Below are 16552 nucleotides of genomic sequence, written 5' to 3'. Positions count from 1 at the left end.
AAGGAGGGACAGTGGCTCAGTGGCAGAGCGAGGTCCCAGGTTCAACCCCTGGCATCTCCCAAAAAGGGTCCAGGCAAATAGGTGTGAAAAACCTCCGCTTGAGACCCTGGAGAGCCGTTGCCAGTCTGAGTAGACAATACTGACTTTGATGGACCGAGGGTCTGATTCATTATAAGGCAGCTTCATATGTTCATATGTCAGGGCTGTGATATGGAAGCAGGCAATGGCAGGCTGCCTCTTTTTTTCATTTTCAAAAAGCAGGGCTTGTTTCATAGCAGGAACTACTTTGCGCATTTGGCCACCCCCACCCCTCCGATGTAGCTAATCCTCGAAGAGCTTTCAGTAGCTCCTGTACAAAGAGCCCTGTAAACTCTTGGAGGATTGGCTTCATCAGGGATGTGTGGCCTAATATGCAAAGGAGCTCCTGCTATGAAGCAAGCCCTGCCTAAAAGATTGTATTGAAGTTGGAATCAGTGCAATCATGAAAAAGATGTAACAAAATGTCAAATTATTTTTTCAAAGTAGAGAGAACCATAGCCACTGTAGGTTAGGAAATCAGCAAGCACTTAAAAGAGATTTAGAGCATTTCCTGACTCTCCAGTATAAGACAGAAATGCGTCCGTTGATTGAAGCTCTGTCAAACAAAAGGAGCCTCAACAGAAAGTCAGAGTGCAGAGCGTATTAAAAGTGAAGCCATGGATGTGAGGGGAGATAATTTGGGTTTGAGGGAAGGCAGGGGTGGAATTCTTTCAGGAGCTCCTTTGCATATTAGGCCACACCCCCTGATGTAGCCAATAGTCCAAGAGCATAAAAAAGAGCCTTATAAGCTCTTGGATTGGCTACATCAGGGATGTGTAGACTAATATGAAAAGGAGCGCCTGCTAGAATTCCACCCCTGAGGGGAGGAGATCATGTTTTGCCATGAATTGTAGAATTGGAGCTCAGGTAAAAACACATTTAGAGTAGCTCTTAGTTCAGGGGTGGCCAAACTTGCTTAATGCAAGAGCCACATAGAATAGATGTCAGATGTTTGAGAGCAGCAAGACAGGAAGGAAAGCAAGCAAATTGATAGGGGGAGGAGGAGAGAGGTGGAAAGAACGCAACTTTAAATGCATTCTCCAAGCTGCCAGCTGGCTTGGTTTGGATAACTGCTTTGAAAAGACCAATGCCTTCTCCAGGCTGGCCGATGGTGGGGGGTTTCGAGAGCCACGCAATATGTGTGAAAGAGCCCCATATGCCACTTTCACACATTGAACTGGTTTGTGTTTTATAGCAAGCCACCTCTGAATGTCTCTGGCCTTGAAAACCTAAAGGGTTGCCTTAAGTCAGCTGTGACTTAGAATCATAGAGTTGGAAGGGACCCCTCCAAGGTCATCTAGTCCCACCCCCTGCACAATGCAGGAAATTCACGGCTACCTCCCCCTAAGTTCACAGAATCAGCTTTGCTATCAGATGGCCATCTAGCCTCTGTTTAAAAAACTTGATGGCAAAAAATACAATTATAGTACCAATTTCTGGGTACCATTTTATATATAGGAAGGACAGTGCTAGGTGTTGCACAAGATTTTGTGTGGGTGGAACTGCGCTAACGCCATTTATTCTGCTTGTGCACTGCTGACTCCAAACTAGTGAAGAAGAGGGGTCCCAGGAGGTCTCCCGGTCTTCAGCAAGCTCACTGCAAGTCTATCCTGTGGACTATGCCGGCCATCTTACGCCTGGGGAGCTTTTACTCGAAACTTTATGTCTTCTATTGCACACCTGTTAATATAACGGGTTGTATATCACAGCGGGGTGGGCCCAGCAGTTTGGAGCCGGCCTGCACGCGGCAGCCTCGATCGTTATCTTCTCAGAACTCCTTAACGGAGAGAAAGCGGAGAGGTTTAATTTCCTGCTGTTTCAGCTCGATTTCCTCTGTCTCCTTTCTCTTTTTGTGCACATGTAGAGAAGGAAGCGGGGTGTGTGTGTTCCTTTCTGCCTTCCCTTCGGAAAGGTTTCATTTCCAGAGATACGTCTGCCGGCCTGCGGCGTTTCTCCCAGAGACAAGGGTCTCAATAAAGTTCTTTATCTGTCGGGAGTCGAGAATATGATAGTTTGGGGACACGGGGTGGTATTTATGACAAATTGCATCCTATCTGGGAGGTCAGGAAAGTGTAGCAAGAAAATGAAAGGGGGCCAGGTGACACGGAGCCACCAGCTCTTCAGGAACAAAAGCACGCACCTGCTTCGATTGAACGAGCGCCGGAAAGTGTTATCGCTTGTCATTTTGAAAGGCTTCTGAAAGTAGTGAAAGAGGCAGCAAATAATAATAATAATAAGCAGCATCGGGTGACATTTTGACGATGCGGGAGTATTAACGACCCCAAATGAGTGTTAATGACACGGGAGGGGTGCGCAAAGAGAACGAGTTAGAACAGAGTCGGGGATCCTCGTCCAGCATAGCAACAAGACGATCCGGGTTGTTAAACTGTTCAGTTTGGGCTGCTGGGAGGAGTCAGCAAACCGCCGAGGGATGTGTTGTTGCTGAAACTTATGCACATGCAAAAAGTTCCGTTCCAAATACAATGTGCAATTAAATTAATTTACAGATCTCTCTGTTGCCAGATGTGGCGATGGGCACTAGTTGGGGGGGAATTCTGAATTTTGTTTTAAAACTTATGTCCTGTTCTTTGAGCCTGCCTCGGCGGGGAGGGCGGGGTATAAATAAAAATTATTATTATTATTATTAAAACTTGCCGAGTGGCTGGTCATGCTAGCTTTACTGCCCACCACAAATTTGTCAGTGGTGATTCGTGGAAACCTCCATGTTTGGAGGCAGAGCCAGTTTGGTGTGGTTAAGCGTGTGGACTTTTATCTGGGAGATCCGAGTTTGATTCCCCACTCCTCCACTTGCACAAGCTGGAATGACCTTGGGTCAGCCATAGCTCTGGCAGAAGGTTGTCCTTCTGCCCCACCCACCTCACAGGGTGTTTGTTGTGGGGGAGGAAGGTAAAGGAGATTGTGAACTGCTCTGAGAATCAGAGTGGAGGGTGGGGTATAAATTCAATATCATTATCTTCTTACCAAATTTTTCAGGAGCAGTTTTTAAAATTCCTCCCTCCCCCGTTTTTTAATTTATATGTGCGTGTGTTTGTGTGCGTGTGTGTGCGCATGTGCACCTGGAAGACATGGCAACTTCTGATGACTGACCCCTACTGGGAGCCTGGAGGATATTCATGCAGGTGACTGAATAAAGCCTGCCCCTGCCTCACAGCTCTGGTATTCCAAGGAGGTCTCCCATCCAAGTAATTGCCAAAGTCAGCCCTGCTTAGCTTCCGAGATCTGATGAGATTGGTCTCACCTGGGCTCTCCAAGTCAGGGCTTCTTGTTGGATCCCTCTGTCCAGCCAGGGTGGACGGGTGCTCTTTCTTATCCCTAGAAAAGTGTGGGCTCTTTTTTCTAATGGTATCCGCATTATCACCTGCCTTATCGTTATTCTTCTCCACGACAGGCTGTAAAAGCTTTACCTGCTCGTAAATTTTCTAAGTGGTTCGATGTAAACAATTGTGGATAGCTTAGTTAGCATTGTAGCACTTTTGGGGTTGTTAAAAAGGATGGGGGAAGGATTTAGCCAAATGCCACTAAAGTATAAAACTTTTTTTTTTTTTTAAATGGAATGCAGAAATACGGTAGGCTAGGAAGGTGAATCGTGACCGGTGGCTTGACTATAGCAGAAGGATATTCTTAGCACAGTGAAAATATACGTTGGTATGTAATGCATAAAAATAGGGTCGTTTGCAATTGGAGATGAGAATAGGGGAGAGGTGGAGTTTATCTTACGCTGTTCTGTACCTATGCAACTTGATGCTCCATTGTGGTCAGGGTCCTGAATTTGAGTCCTAGTTTGGCAATTAATTCATTGATGACCTTAGTCAAGCTACTTTTTGGGGGAGTATTGTTTGTATGTGTTTATGTCGATGTCGACACCTGGAAGTTATGGTGACCCCTGGTGACTGACCCTTACTGGAGGCCTGGAGGATATTCAGGGAGGTGAATAAAGCCTGCCCCTGTTCTCCTGACTGCTGGTATTCCAAGGAGGTCTCCCATCCAAGTATTTGCCAGAGTCAGCCCTGTTTAGCTTCTGAGATCTGACGAGATCGGGCTTGCCTGGGCTACCCAGGCTAGGGCAATTGAGCTGTTCTTGAGAGTCAGTTTGGTGCGGTTAATAGTGGCGGATTCTAATATGGAGAACCAGATTTGATTCCTCACTCCTCCACATGCAGCCTGCTGGGTGACTTTGGGTCAGTCACAGTTATCTCCGCGGCGTAGCATACCACATTAACTTAGCAAAAGACCATCTGCCATGATCTAGCTAAGAAGCAGGGCCTTTGTTGACTTTCAGCATCTAGTAGCCAGAAGAAACTGACGGTTGTGTTTGTGGTTTCTTGTCTCCAACGGGCCTATTTTCTGTGTGCTTATTCAGGCAAGGAAGGAAGTGGGAAATGCTGTAACGTCCCAGTTTGGTGTAGAGAGCCAGTTTGGTGTAGTGGTTAAGTGCGTGGATTCCCCACTCCTCCTCCACGTGCAGCCAGCTGGGTGACCTTGGGTCGGTCACAGTTCTCTCAGAGCTGTTTTCTCAAGAGTAGCTCTCTTAGAGCTTCCCCAGCCCTGTCTACCTCATAGGGTGTCTGTTGTGGGGAGAGGAAAGGAAGAAGATTGTAAGTTGCTCTGAGACTTCAAGTGAAGGGCAAGGCATAAATCCAATCTCTTCTTCTCTGATGGTGTCCATTAGTAACCAGGGAATCCAAACGACTCTATTAATGGTGGTTGTAAGATTGTTGAGATAGTGTATGTGAAGAGCTGGGAAGACTTACGAAAAAGCTCATTGACCGGGTATTCAAATCTCTTTTCCATGCCGTATGTCTGAAACCCTTTTAACGGCGACATAAATTAGATAAACCAGGATTATAGTTACTTAGAAAACTTTAGAAGACGCATCGAAGACTCAGGGTAACAAACGTTCAATACCCGCAATGCATTTGGGGGTTTCGAAGCCGTTCTTCATTTGCCAAAAGCAACTACAGGAAACGAAGAAGACATTTGTTGGGGATAATTGCCTCTAAATTCAAAGAGTGGCACTGTACTTGGCAAGGGCATTTTCTCTGGCACAGTGGGAAAAATAATGACTCCTGACAAAGGGGAATAATCAGCCGGCTGCCCTGAAGGTAGAATTGGGCTAAAAAATCTGGAAGCCCCCCATGATATCAACAAAGCTCAGAGCCGGGAGGAGGGGGCTCTTCCAGCCCGCAAGTTGTAGCAACCCACCCAATTAATTCTCCTTAATCTTCTTCCCAAGGTTATGGCCTCCCGGATGATGTTGTGATAGAGAAACGAGGGAAAGGAGATGCTTTTGTGGAGTGCACGGGAGCGGACGTGAAGATCTCCAGCTTGAAGCTCATCCAGCACGATGCGGTGGAAGGCATCTTAAGTCAGTCCTCAAAGCTGAGCTTCTGGCCCTTACCAAATTATATTTGCTTTCAAGGAGCAACCTGAAACCCCTGCAAGGGGGCATCTGGTGAAGGAATCCATCAGTCCTCCCCTGCTGCTAATTATCACAGGGGCACAATCTATTGGGGCAGGTCTTCTGTTCCTCTCCTACTGATGTTACTCAGTAGGCTCAGGGGATCCTATTGACCAAGCATGGCCAAGCTTGCCTAATGTAAGAGCCACATAGAATAAACGTCAGATGTTTGAGAGCTGCAAGACATAAATATAAGATGTTAGAAAGAAGGAAGGAAGGAAGATAGAAGGGGGATGGGAGGGAGACCAGCTGGCTTGGCTTGGAGACATGATTTAAAGAGTGAAATGCCTTTTCCCAAGTTGGCCAATGGGGTGGTGGAGGCTTCAAGAGCCACACAATATGTGTGAAAGAGCCACATGTGGCTCCTGAGCCACAATTTGGCCACCCCTGATATTGACTGATGGATGCCCCGCCCCTGAGCTAGAACACTGTCACCTGGGGCTTTTTTTTTTGGCTTGGCATTGGTGATGCCAGGGTGTGTGGCCTTATAAGCAAATTAGTTCCTGCTGAGTTTTATTTAAAAGAAAAGCCCAGCAGGAACGCATTTGTATCACTTGACATCACCATTGTTTTGCACAGGGCTTTTTTTTTTTTTGTAGAAAAAGCCCTGCGCAAAACAATGGTGATGTCAGGGGGTGTGGTCTAATATGGAAATGAGTTCCTGCTGGGCTTTTCCTACAAAAATAGCCCTGCTGTTGCCAGTAACAATGCTAAAAATCTACTTGGAACGGTCAGTTTCGCTTGGGGTTGGGCTCCCACCAGTCACGTATGGTGACCCATTGGGGTCAAAATGCCTCTTCGCCTTGCAGTCTGCCTAGGATTGTGGAATTGGATGGGGGGGTTGCCCAACATGTAGCAGAACCCCAACACTTAGCCAAATGCCCATGTTTGGACAGATGGTCCGAGGTTGTGCACATCGAACCTGAAGTCCAGCTTGCTCCTAGCTACCGGGTGCGTCTGGCTAACGCAGGTGAATGTGGACACTTTTCTGGGATTTGATCTCCAAAAGTTTGTTCTCTTTGCTCATAGAGGACTTACCCCCCCCCTTCTCATCCCCCCTCCCCCACTTGATTTTGACAACATACTTTTCTGCTGTGCCCTTCTGTCTTCTGGAGTAGGTGATAATTAACACTTCATCGTTTGAGAGGTAGATTTGAATAAGAAACGTTAAGATGGGTTAGCAGAGACTATTTCAGCACCTTTTATGTGAAAATATATTTGCACACCATTTTTTCTAATTATTGAGTGTCTTGGGCCACTGTCAGAAAGAAGTTACTTGAATTTGCAGATCCCTAAAAAAAAAAAGATTTTCTTAAAGGAGTAAATTAATTCTTTTTTTACAACTGTGTGGAATGAAGGAAGTAACTACTTGGAGGTCCAGGGTGGGGTTAGGCCCTAAGAGAATTCCTTTTTGACCCCCAGCATTACTTTGTGATACCAAGGACATTCTGTGCCATGCACACCAGTTTGGTTTAGTGGTTAAGTGCGCGGACTCTTATCCGGGAGAACCAAGTTTGATTTTCCCACTCTTCCATTTGCAGCTGCTGGAATGGCTTTGGGCCAGCCATAGGTCGCGTTGGAGTTGTCCTTGAAAGGGCAGCTGCTGTAAGAGCTCTCTCAGCCCGATCTACCACACAGGGTGTCTGTTGTGGGGGAGGAAGGTAAAGGAGATTGTGACTGCTCGGAGACTCTGAAATTCAGAGTATATTAAAGGTAAAGGCAGTCCCCCTGTGCAATCACCAGTCATTTTCGACTCTGGGGTGACGTTGCTTTCATAACGTTTTCACGGCAGACGTTTTACAGGGTAGTTGGCATCTATTCTAGAGCCAAAATACAAATTGCTGGTAAAGAACCATGCTTTAAACAAACAAAGTATATGCATTCATTCCATGAAAAGCAAACTCTAAAAAGCAATTCAGGTAACATATTGTGTGATTTCAAGCAATTTATGCATATATATATTCAGGAAAGGAAAGGAAAGGTCCCCTGTGCAAGCACCAGTTGTTTCCGATTCTGGGGTGACGTTGCTTTCACATTTTCATGGCAGACTTTTTATGGGGTGATTTGCCATTGCCTTCCCCAGTCATCTACACTTTCCCCCCAGCAAGCTGGGTACTCATTTTACCGACCTCGGAAGGATGGAAGGCTGAGTCAACCTTGAGCCGGCTACCTGAATCCAGCTTTCGCTGGGATTGAACTTATACACTTCAAGCACTTTCTCCCAAGGGCTCCTTAATAGGCAAAGGGCTCTTTTGACCCATCTTACCACAGCATGAGCAGCAAAACACTTCACCTTACGGTGCTTCCAAGCACGAGCCAAGCCAGTTGGGAGTAAGCAGCTGATATGCTTAAATCAAAGTCTCAGCCAAGGCCTCTCTTTTTACTCTTTATGTAATGGAGAGCCCTTTGCCTTTTGGGGGGACTGAGTTAGTTGAGCAGAGCCAGTGCTCCCAGCCCTCCTCTGCGCGAAGTTGAGAAACTGTTTACCAGCCAGGGGCTTGACCAAGGACTCTCTTGCTGTTCATATAATGGGAGAGCCCTTTGCCCTTCAGGGGACTGAGTGTGTGAGCAGAGCTGATGACGCCAACCCTCCAACTCTGCAAAGTTGCAAAATGGTTTGCCAATCAGGGGCCTCCTTTGCTGTTCACCTAGTGGGAGAGCCCTTTGCCTTTTGGGGGACTGAGTGGGTGAACAGAACCGATGACGCCAAAATGTTGGTTTTTATATGATCGTTAGCCCCCCTGAGTCCGTTTGGAATGGGCGGGATATAAATGGAAAGTAAATAAGATAAATAAATAAAATAAACCCTCCAACTCCGTGCAAAGTTGCAAAATGGTTTGCCAATCGGGTTCAGCCAAAGCCGCCCTTGCTATTCACCTAATGGGAGAGCCCTTTGCCTTTTTGGGGGCTGAGCTGGATGAGCAGAGCCCGCCTTCTGACTTTGCACAGTTGAAAGATTAGTTGCCAATCAGGGGGTTTGAGAATTATGCCCCTCAGTCGTGTATACAAGCAAAGTTGGATTCGTCACAAAACGCAGATGCTCTTAAATTAGTTTTCTTTCAACCCTTGATCTTGGTTTATTTATGAAACGTTTTCTGTGCTGTGTCCTTCGTGACGTGCGGCATTGTAAAATGCCATCAACATAAATGAGCATCAGCCACAAAAAAACGGGTTTGCTTTAAGGACCGATGTAGCCTCAAAGCACCTGCAAGCCAATGCAACTACTTTGCAAATCTCCAGCCAAATTTATTTATACAGTCTACGGATCTGGCAGCTTTCCCAGTCTAGTTGGAGAACATTTTTTTTTTTTGGTGTTGAAGTGAAGACAGGGAGAGAGTGTGGAGGGTGGAGGGAGCCATCACTGAAAATGCCCTGCTTTGCCCCCAATGGAGATTGCTTGTGTGGGAGATTTTTTAATTTAATTTTATTTTACTCTATTTTAGCCTGCCCTTCCTGCAGAACAGGCTCAGGGCAGGATATATCATAAAATACAACAGTTAAAAACCAGTTAAAACAGGGGTGTCAAACTCATTTGTTATGAGGGCCGGATCTGACATAAATGACCTTGTTGGGCCGGGCCACGTGTGTACCTATTTAAGATTAGGTAGCAGACATGTAAACTTTATAAAGGACACAGACAAACACACACACACACACACACATATAGGACCGGGGGGTGGGGCTGAAGAGCCTCAGCCAATAGAAGGAAAAGAGGTTTGGCTCAGTAGCTCTGCTGTGCAATTGAGAGAGCTTGCAAAAACAAGCTCTGCCTCCTTCCTCACTTCCTCTCCAAGGGAGGAGCCTCAGCCAATGGAGAAAATAGAGGTTTTGCTCTGTAGCTTCTGTGCGATTGAGCAAGCCTTGCAAAGCAAACTGTTATACAGAAGGAAGCAAGAGAGTGGGAGAAGGAAGCAGATGGCAGCCAGTTGCTTGGGGGCCTGATAGGAGCCCTCTGGCAGCCTAATCCGGCCCCCAGACCGCATGTTTGACACCCCTGAGTTAAAATATATAAAATCTAAAATTATAGAGTAGAGACTAAAATGGCAAATTCTACCTCAGAGCCAAGCCTTTGCACTGGAGGTCTGAACCGAATGGTGATGCTGGCAAGCGAATGAAATCAAACGGCGCCTTTGAGTCCGTGCTGAACCGAGCTTTTTTTGTTCCTCTTATCAAAAAGTGCCTTGGATGATTAGGCGAAAAGGAGATCTATAAAGCATTTAAAGAAAATACAGTATCGCCCAACCAGGTTTTCTACTGATGCAAGAGGGAGGAGGGGGCCTCTTTAGAACCCTAGAAAGCCTTTGGCGGGAATCATGTGACCTGCATTGGCAAAAAAGGAACTGTACACGGCAGGACCGTGGGCAGGAGGAGAACAGGGTGATGCTCCTCTTCCTCCCCTCCTGCACCAGTGGGAACGTTGGTAGGATCCAAGCTTGAACACTGAAGAATATATTGTGGCACAGGCACAATGGCATTTGGGCTACGGCTCTTGTTTCTTATATGCCAGTTAGTTGTTTGTAGCTCCCAGTTTAGAGAAGGGCAGCATGTCATCCCCCAAGCTTGTGCCGACCTTGTAGTGAGGCTGTGGAGTGAAATAGAAAGAGGTAGTGACTCCAGACCAGAATGATCTTGGGTTGGATTCCCAGTGTAGCTCTTTCTGCTGTCATCTCGCAGTCGGTGGAAAAACTCCAGTTAGTGGAATGCATCCGTGGAGGCTCAGGAGCCACATGTGGCTCTATCATACATACCATGTGGCTCTTGGAGCCCCCCCCGCCCATCATATCACTTTGCCAAGCCAAGCCAGCCAGTGGCTTGGAGTATGCATTTAAAGTTCCTTTCTTTCCACTTTTCCCCGCCCCCATTTTCCTTCCTTCCTCCCCCCGCCCCAAACATCTGATCTTAATGTCTTGCAGCTCTCAAACATCAGATGCTTATGCTACATGGCTCTTCCATTAAGCAAGTTTGGCCACCCCTGCTCTATAAGTATCAACATAACTGTTGGGTGTTTTTACACTGGCAGTTTGCGACTCTCTTATCACCACATTGGAAACTCACCTTTTGCATTACCTAATGTTCTCACAACTGTTTTGCATCGTTGCTGCCTGAAGCATCTACATTTGTTTTGATGAGATGAGTTTCGGAGCTGCTGCTGCAACGTTTTTCTCCACGCTAGTTTTGATCTGGTCTTTTCTCTACAGGCGTTTCAAACTTGTAGAAGTTTTCATGCATTTTAAAAGACTCCTCCAAAAGCCACCACAAAGTGTAGTAATTTGCATGAGAACTGACAGCACTTGAAATTTTTACATATCATTGCTTGCCTCATCTAGTAATTTAAATTTGTAATGTTTTTGCAGTGTTGACACAATTTCCAAGTAATCGTATACATTTAACTAAGCACTGGCATTCTGGCTGCCCTCTGATCAGAGACACCCCCCCACACACACACAAAATTGAAACGCTTAAATGTAAAAGGAAAATAATTAAAGCGGAACAGTGGCAGGTGATTTTGAAGACTCTAAAACTCTGGATCAAACTGAATGTAAAAACACCTGTTGTTTTGGAAAGGGTTGAATTCGCGCCTTCATTGGCTAATGCAATGCTCTGTTGGTTTACTTGCTACTGTTATATATATTTTATTGAAATTGAAATTTTGAAAGGGACAGGGTTAAGGGGATACAGAATAGGAAAGGGGAAAAGGAAATAAAGTAAAATGAATTTGACAACATATACACTGCATCATTAGATTGCAAAAGGTAGTCTGTAAAAGTTTAAAACCTATAGATTCTAACGAATAATTTGCTAGTATAAATTTTATAATATCAGAGTTGAGGAACTCGCAAGAAAGTGCTATAGATCATATACAAAATTCATGTTTATGCATGAAGCCATTCACAAAAAAGTTTCCAAGAATTTTCTTCATCTCGTGTTAGTTTGCCCTTAAAGATGAAGCGCAAGAACAGCTATCTGTAGTATTTTATCAATAGTAAAATACCATATCTAGTATTTTAGTTGTTACTGATTTGCTGCAGCATTGGCTGTGACTTTAAAGTATGGTGGCTGACTCTCACATGCATCACCTGCCAGTAGAACGTTTGTACCACCCAAGAACAAGTCAAACATGATAACGTATCAATGGAAAGACATTCGTCCACTGTCAAATACTGACTAATGTGATGTGCATGCTTGTTAGAAAGATGTGGGTGGCTGAAACATCCAGAATTCTTCATTCGCGTTCACTGGAGTTGCTGCAGCAACATCCGAATCTTGATGGCGTAAGCCAATAAAGAACATCTTACTCTTTCAGGCGTTCACCAAGGGAAAACCACGCTTGAGAACTGCGTCTTGCAGTGCGAGACGACAGGGGTCGCCGTCCGAACTTCGGCTGAGCTTGTGATGAAAAATTCGGATTTGTATGGCGCTAAGGTAACAGCTGGGATCCCTATTGACTGGTGGCTTTTTTCAGGGGGAACAGAGTTATTTCAACATGGTCCTGATGTTGTATATAAGCTGCATGCCAAAGAAAAAAAGGTTAAGCCAACGACCACATACTTTATTTTTGTTTTTTTAGAATGTGTCGCTCCTGCTAAAAGAGGTGAAGGACAGCATGGGCGACTTGTTTACTGTGTCCCTGTCTTTGATAACATATTGCAAAATGGGACTCAGATTCATGAGAACGTAAGAGCAGCTGTTGGATCACGCCAACGGCCCATCTAGTCCATCACTTTCTTTCACAACCCAGGTGTTGTCAGGAGATCCACCAGTGGGGCCAGAACTCCAGAAGCCCTCTCACTGTGCCCCCCCCCCCCCAAGCAGCAAGAATACAGAGCATCACTGCCTCAGATGTAGTGTTCCATCTATACAAGGGGTGTCAAACATGCGGTTTGGGGGCCAAATCAGGCACCCGGAGGGCTCCTATCAGGCCCCCGAGCAACTGGCTGTCATCTACTTCCTTCTCCCTTTATCTTGCTTCCTTCTGCATAACAGCTTGCTTTGCCAGGCTTGCTCAATTGCACGGGAGCTACAGAGCGAAACCTCTATTTTCCCCATTGGTTGAGACGCCTCCCTTGGGGAGGAAGGGTGGGGGGAGGGAGAGCTTGCTTTGCCAGGCTTTCTCAATCGCACAGCAGAGCTGCTGAGCCAAGCTTCTCTTCTTTCTGTTGGCTGAGGTTCCTCGCCATCCTGGTCTCCTGGGAAGGAAGGAAAGAGCCAGAGCTTCCTTTGCCCAGTTCCCTGGATCGCATTGGAGAAATATAGAGAAAGCACCTTTAAGACCAACGAGTGCTAATGTTTTCAGCATTTTCTAAGGGTTTTTTTGAAAAATCTTTAATTGTGTTTGTCTGTGTCCTTTATAAAGTTTGTATCTCTGTTACCTAATCTTAAATAGGTACACACATGACCCAGCCCAACAAGTTCTCATTTATGTCAGAGCCGCCCCTCATAACAAATGAGTTTGATACCCCTCATCTATACCTTGTGGCTAATAGCCACCGATGGACCTCTGCTCCATATGCTGTCTCCTCTTGAAAGGGGGATTCAAAGGACTTGGACTTGTGCTAGGCTGGTAGAATCTTATGTTGCTTGTGGATGAGCTGATGCCCCCACCCTGGTCATATTATAAACAGCTTTTGATTCTCCCGATGCACCATGGGGGCATAATTAAGACAGGTACAAGATTTAGATGACTCAGTAATTGCATTTTTGTCTTCAGGGAGCTCACAACGGCATGCACAGTTACAATGTGCTTGTGCGGTAGGTTAGGCCCAAGGCCATTGGGTGATGTGACTGAGTTCTGACTTGAACCCATGACTGCTGGGTCCTCATCTGGTATTCTAACCACTGAGAGTCAGTTTGGTGTAGTGGTTAAGTGCATGGACTCTTATCTAGGAGCACCGGGTTTGATTCCCCCACTCCTCCACTTGCACCTGTTGATGTGACCTTGGATCAGCCACAAGTTCTCTCAAGGCTGTTCTGCTGAAGAGCAGTTTCTGTCAGAGCTCTCTCAACCCCACCTACCCCACAGGGTGTCTGTTGTGGGGAAGGTGAAGGGAAAGGAGATTTGTAAGCCACTCTGAGAGTCCTTTGACTAGTGATGGGCAGGGTATAAATCCAGTCTCTTCTTCCTTTCTTCTTCTATACTGCGTTGGCTGTGTTGGAAGAAATCAGTCAGGGCTTTTTTTGTAGCAGGAATCCTTTGCATATTAGGCCACACACCCCTGTTGTAGCCAATCCTCCGAGACTTTACAGTAGGCCCTGTATTAAGAGCCCTGTAAGCTCTTGGAGGATTGGCTACATCAGGGGTGTGTGGTCTAATATGCAAAGGAGTTCCTGCTACAAAAAAAAATAGCCCTGAAGTCAGTGGAGCCTTTAGTTGACTCCAATGACTCTTTTCTGCTAACTGATGACATTCTTTGATGGAAGAACTCTTCCTTAGTTGACGGAAGGCTCCTCCTTTCATGGAAGGTACCAATATTTTTTTAAAAGTTTGGTCTATGCTGAGTAGTGCTTGTTAACTAACAACCATTCCCTCCCCCTCTTAATTTTAGGGTGCTGGTGTAGAAATCTACCCAGGGAGCACTTGTACCTTGATGGTGAACGGCATACACCATTGCAAAGAGGGAATCCTCATAAAAGTGAGTTCTAACTGAGGCGTCCCAAATAAGGGTATTGCTGGTTGGACTGAATATATTGAAGCGAAGCTAGATGAACCAGTGGTCACAGTCAGTATAGGTAGCTTCGTGTGTTTGTGTGGTAGGTCTCTAATACAGTTTTTGGAACACCTTGTCTTTTAGGACTTCCTGGACGAACATTACGAGGTTCCCAAGATCACCCTGGTGAACAATGTAATTCATAATAATGAAGGGTATGGGGTCGTCTTGGTGAAACCTACTGTCTCGTCTGATGCTACTGAAGGCACTCCGGCGAACTTTGAAGGTATGAAGAAGTAGGTCTTAGACAAATTATCGATTGTGGGCTGTCCAGCAAAATTTCCACTGTAGTGTATGTCACAGGGCTGGAGTTTACTTTAAAAACTTGTGTTTCAAAAATACGTCAGTGGTGGAGATGAGATCTCTTTGAGGTTTGTGTGTCAACCTAACCTGGTCACGATCGTGATCTGGAGGTTGATTTCTATGATATTTTTTATTTAAAAAAATAATGATGGTAGACTTTACTGGTATGTATTATAGTTAGATGGGGGGTTGCCTTGATGGGCTGTTTGGTGCATATATTTAACCACAGTCTTTATATCTTGGTGGAAACTGCTGTCAAATCATGGTCAACTTGGGGAGGGACGGTGGCTCAGTGGTAGAGCATCTGCTTGGAAAGCAGAAGGTCCCAGGTTCAATCCCTGGCATCTCCAACTAAAAAGGGTCCAGGCAAATAGGCGTGAAAAACCTCAGCTTGAAACCCTGGAGAGCCGCTGCCAGTCTGAGTAGACAATACTGACTTTGATGGACCGAGGGTCTGATTCAGTATTAGGCAGCTTCATATGTTCATATATATGTTCAACTTAACCAGTAAGTTTTTTCTGGCAAGAGAAGAAGAAGAAGACTGCAGATTTATACCTAGCCCTTCTCTCTGAATCAGAGACTCAGAGCGGCTTACAATCTCCTATACCTTCTCCCCCCACAACGGACACCCTGTGAGGTGGGTGGGGCTGAGAGGGCTCTCACAGCAGCTGCCCTTTCAAGGACAACCTCTGCCAGAGCTATGGCTGACCCAAGGCCATTCCAGCAGCTGTAAGTGGAGGAGTGGGGAATCAAGAGATGGTTTGCCGTCGGCTGCCTCTGCATAGTGACCCTGGATTTCCTTTGGTGGTCTCCCATCCAAGTACTAACCAGGGCTGGCCCTGCTTAGCTTCTGAGATCTGACAAGGTCAGGCTAGCTTGGGACACCCAGGTTACGTCTTAGTACACTTTTATCCCACCATTCCTCCCAAGGAACTCATGGTTTGGGCATACCCCGTTTTATCCTTATCACAACCCTGTGAGATAGGCTGACCTGAGAGAGTGCTTGGCCCAAGATCACTCACAGGATGAACCTGGTAATAATGCCTAGTCTGACCCTTTAACTGATGTACGACACTGTCTTAGCAAAGGACTATCTATCATCAGCCGGTAGGGATGCAGGGCCTTTGCTAGCTTTCGGCATCTGGTAGCCAGAAGAAGCTAATGGTTGTGTTTGTGGCTGGTTGTCACCAGCAGACCAATCTTCTATGTGCTTATTTATGCATGGAAAGAAGTGGGAAGTGCTGTCACTTCCCAGTTTGGCGTAGAGAGAGCCAGTTGGGTGTAGCTATTAAGTTTGCAGTTTGCTTCCCCGCTCCTCCATGTGCAGTCAGCTGGGTGACTTTGGGTCAGCTACATTTCTCTCAGGGCTGTCCTCTCAAGAGCAGTTCTCTCAGAGCTCTCTCAGTCCCATCTACCTCACAGGGTGTCTGTTGTGGGGAGAGGAAGGAAAGGCAATTGTAAGCTGCTTGGAGACTGTGCAAAGGGCAAGGTATAAATCCAATCTCTTTCTTTCTTTCTTTCTTTCTTTCTTTCTTTCTTTCTTTCTTTCTTTCTTTCTTTCTTTCTTTCTTTCTTTCTTTCTTTCTTTCTCTCTTTCTCCTCTTTCTCTCTTTCTCTCTTTCTCTATTTCTCTATTTCTTTCTCTCTCTCTCTCTCTTTCTCTCTCTCTCTCTCTCTCTCTCTTTCTCTCTCTCTCTCTCTCTCTCTCTTTCTCTCTCTCTCTCTTCTCTCTCTTTCTCTCTCTTTCTCTCTCTTTCTTTCTCTCTCTTTCTCTCTCTTCTCTCTTCTCTCTCTCTTTCTCCTCTTCTCTCTCTCTTCTCTTTCTTCTCCTCTCTCTTTCTCTCTCTTTCTTCTTCTTCTCTCTTTCTCTCTTCTCTTTCTCTCTCTTCTCTTTCTCTTTCTCTCTCTCTCTCTTCCCTCCCTCCCTCCCTCCCTCCCTCCTCCTTCCTTCCTTCCTTCCTTCCTTCCTTCCTTCCTTCCTTCCTTC

General features: G+C 45.8%; 1 protein-coding gene and 1 non-coding gene across 2 annotated transcripts in view; both read left to right on the top strand.

Moving 5' to 3' along the window:
• The window catches only part of SHCBP1 (SHC binding and spindle associated 1), a 39671-nt gene that overhangs the window by 21858 nt on the left and 1261 nt on the right, over positions 1-16552 (top strand). The window contains exons 9-12 of the mRNA XM_060253842.1: positions 5333-5464; positions 11862-11980; positions 14101-14187; positions 14347-14488. Coding sequence (XP_060109825.1) covers positions 5333-5464; positions 11862-11980; positions 14101-14187; positions 14347-14488 — 480 coding nt within the window. The remainder of the gene's footprint in view (positions 1-5332; positions 5465-11861; positions 11981-14100; positions 14188-14346; positions 14489-16552) is intronic.
• On the top strand, positions 14849-14915 carry TRNAS-GGA (transfer RNA serine (anticodon GGA)). The gene has a single exon. It is a non-coding gene; the product is annotated as a tRNA-Ser (tRNA).

The sequence above is a fragment of the Heteronotia binoei genome, chromosome 14 (genome assembly GCF_032191835.1).
Source record: "Heteronotia binoei isolate CCM8104 ecotype False Entrance Well chromosome 14, APGP_CSIRO_Hbin_v1, whole genome shotgun sequence".
Classification (NCBI taxonomy): domain Eukaryota; kingdom Metazoa; phylum Chordata; class Lepidosauria; order Squamata; family Gekkonidae; genus Heteronotia; species Heteronotia binoei.
Note: the sequence above shows the minus strand (reverse complement) of the source record. Positions and strands in the feature narration are given on the sequence as shown.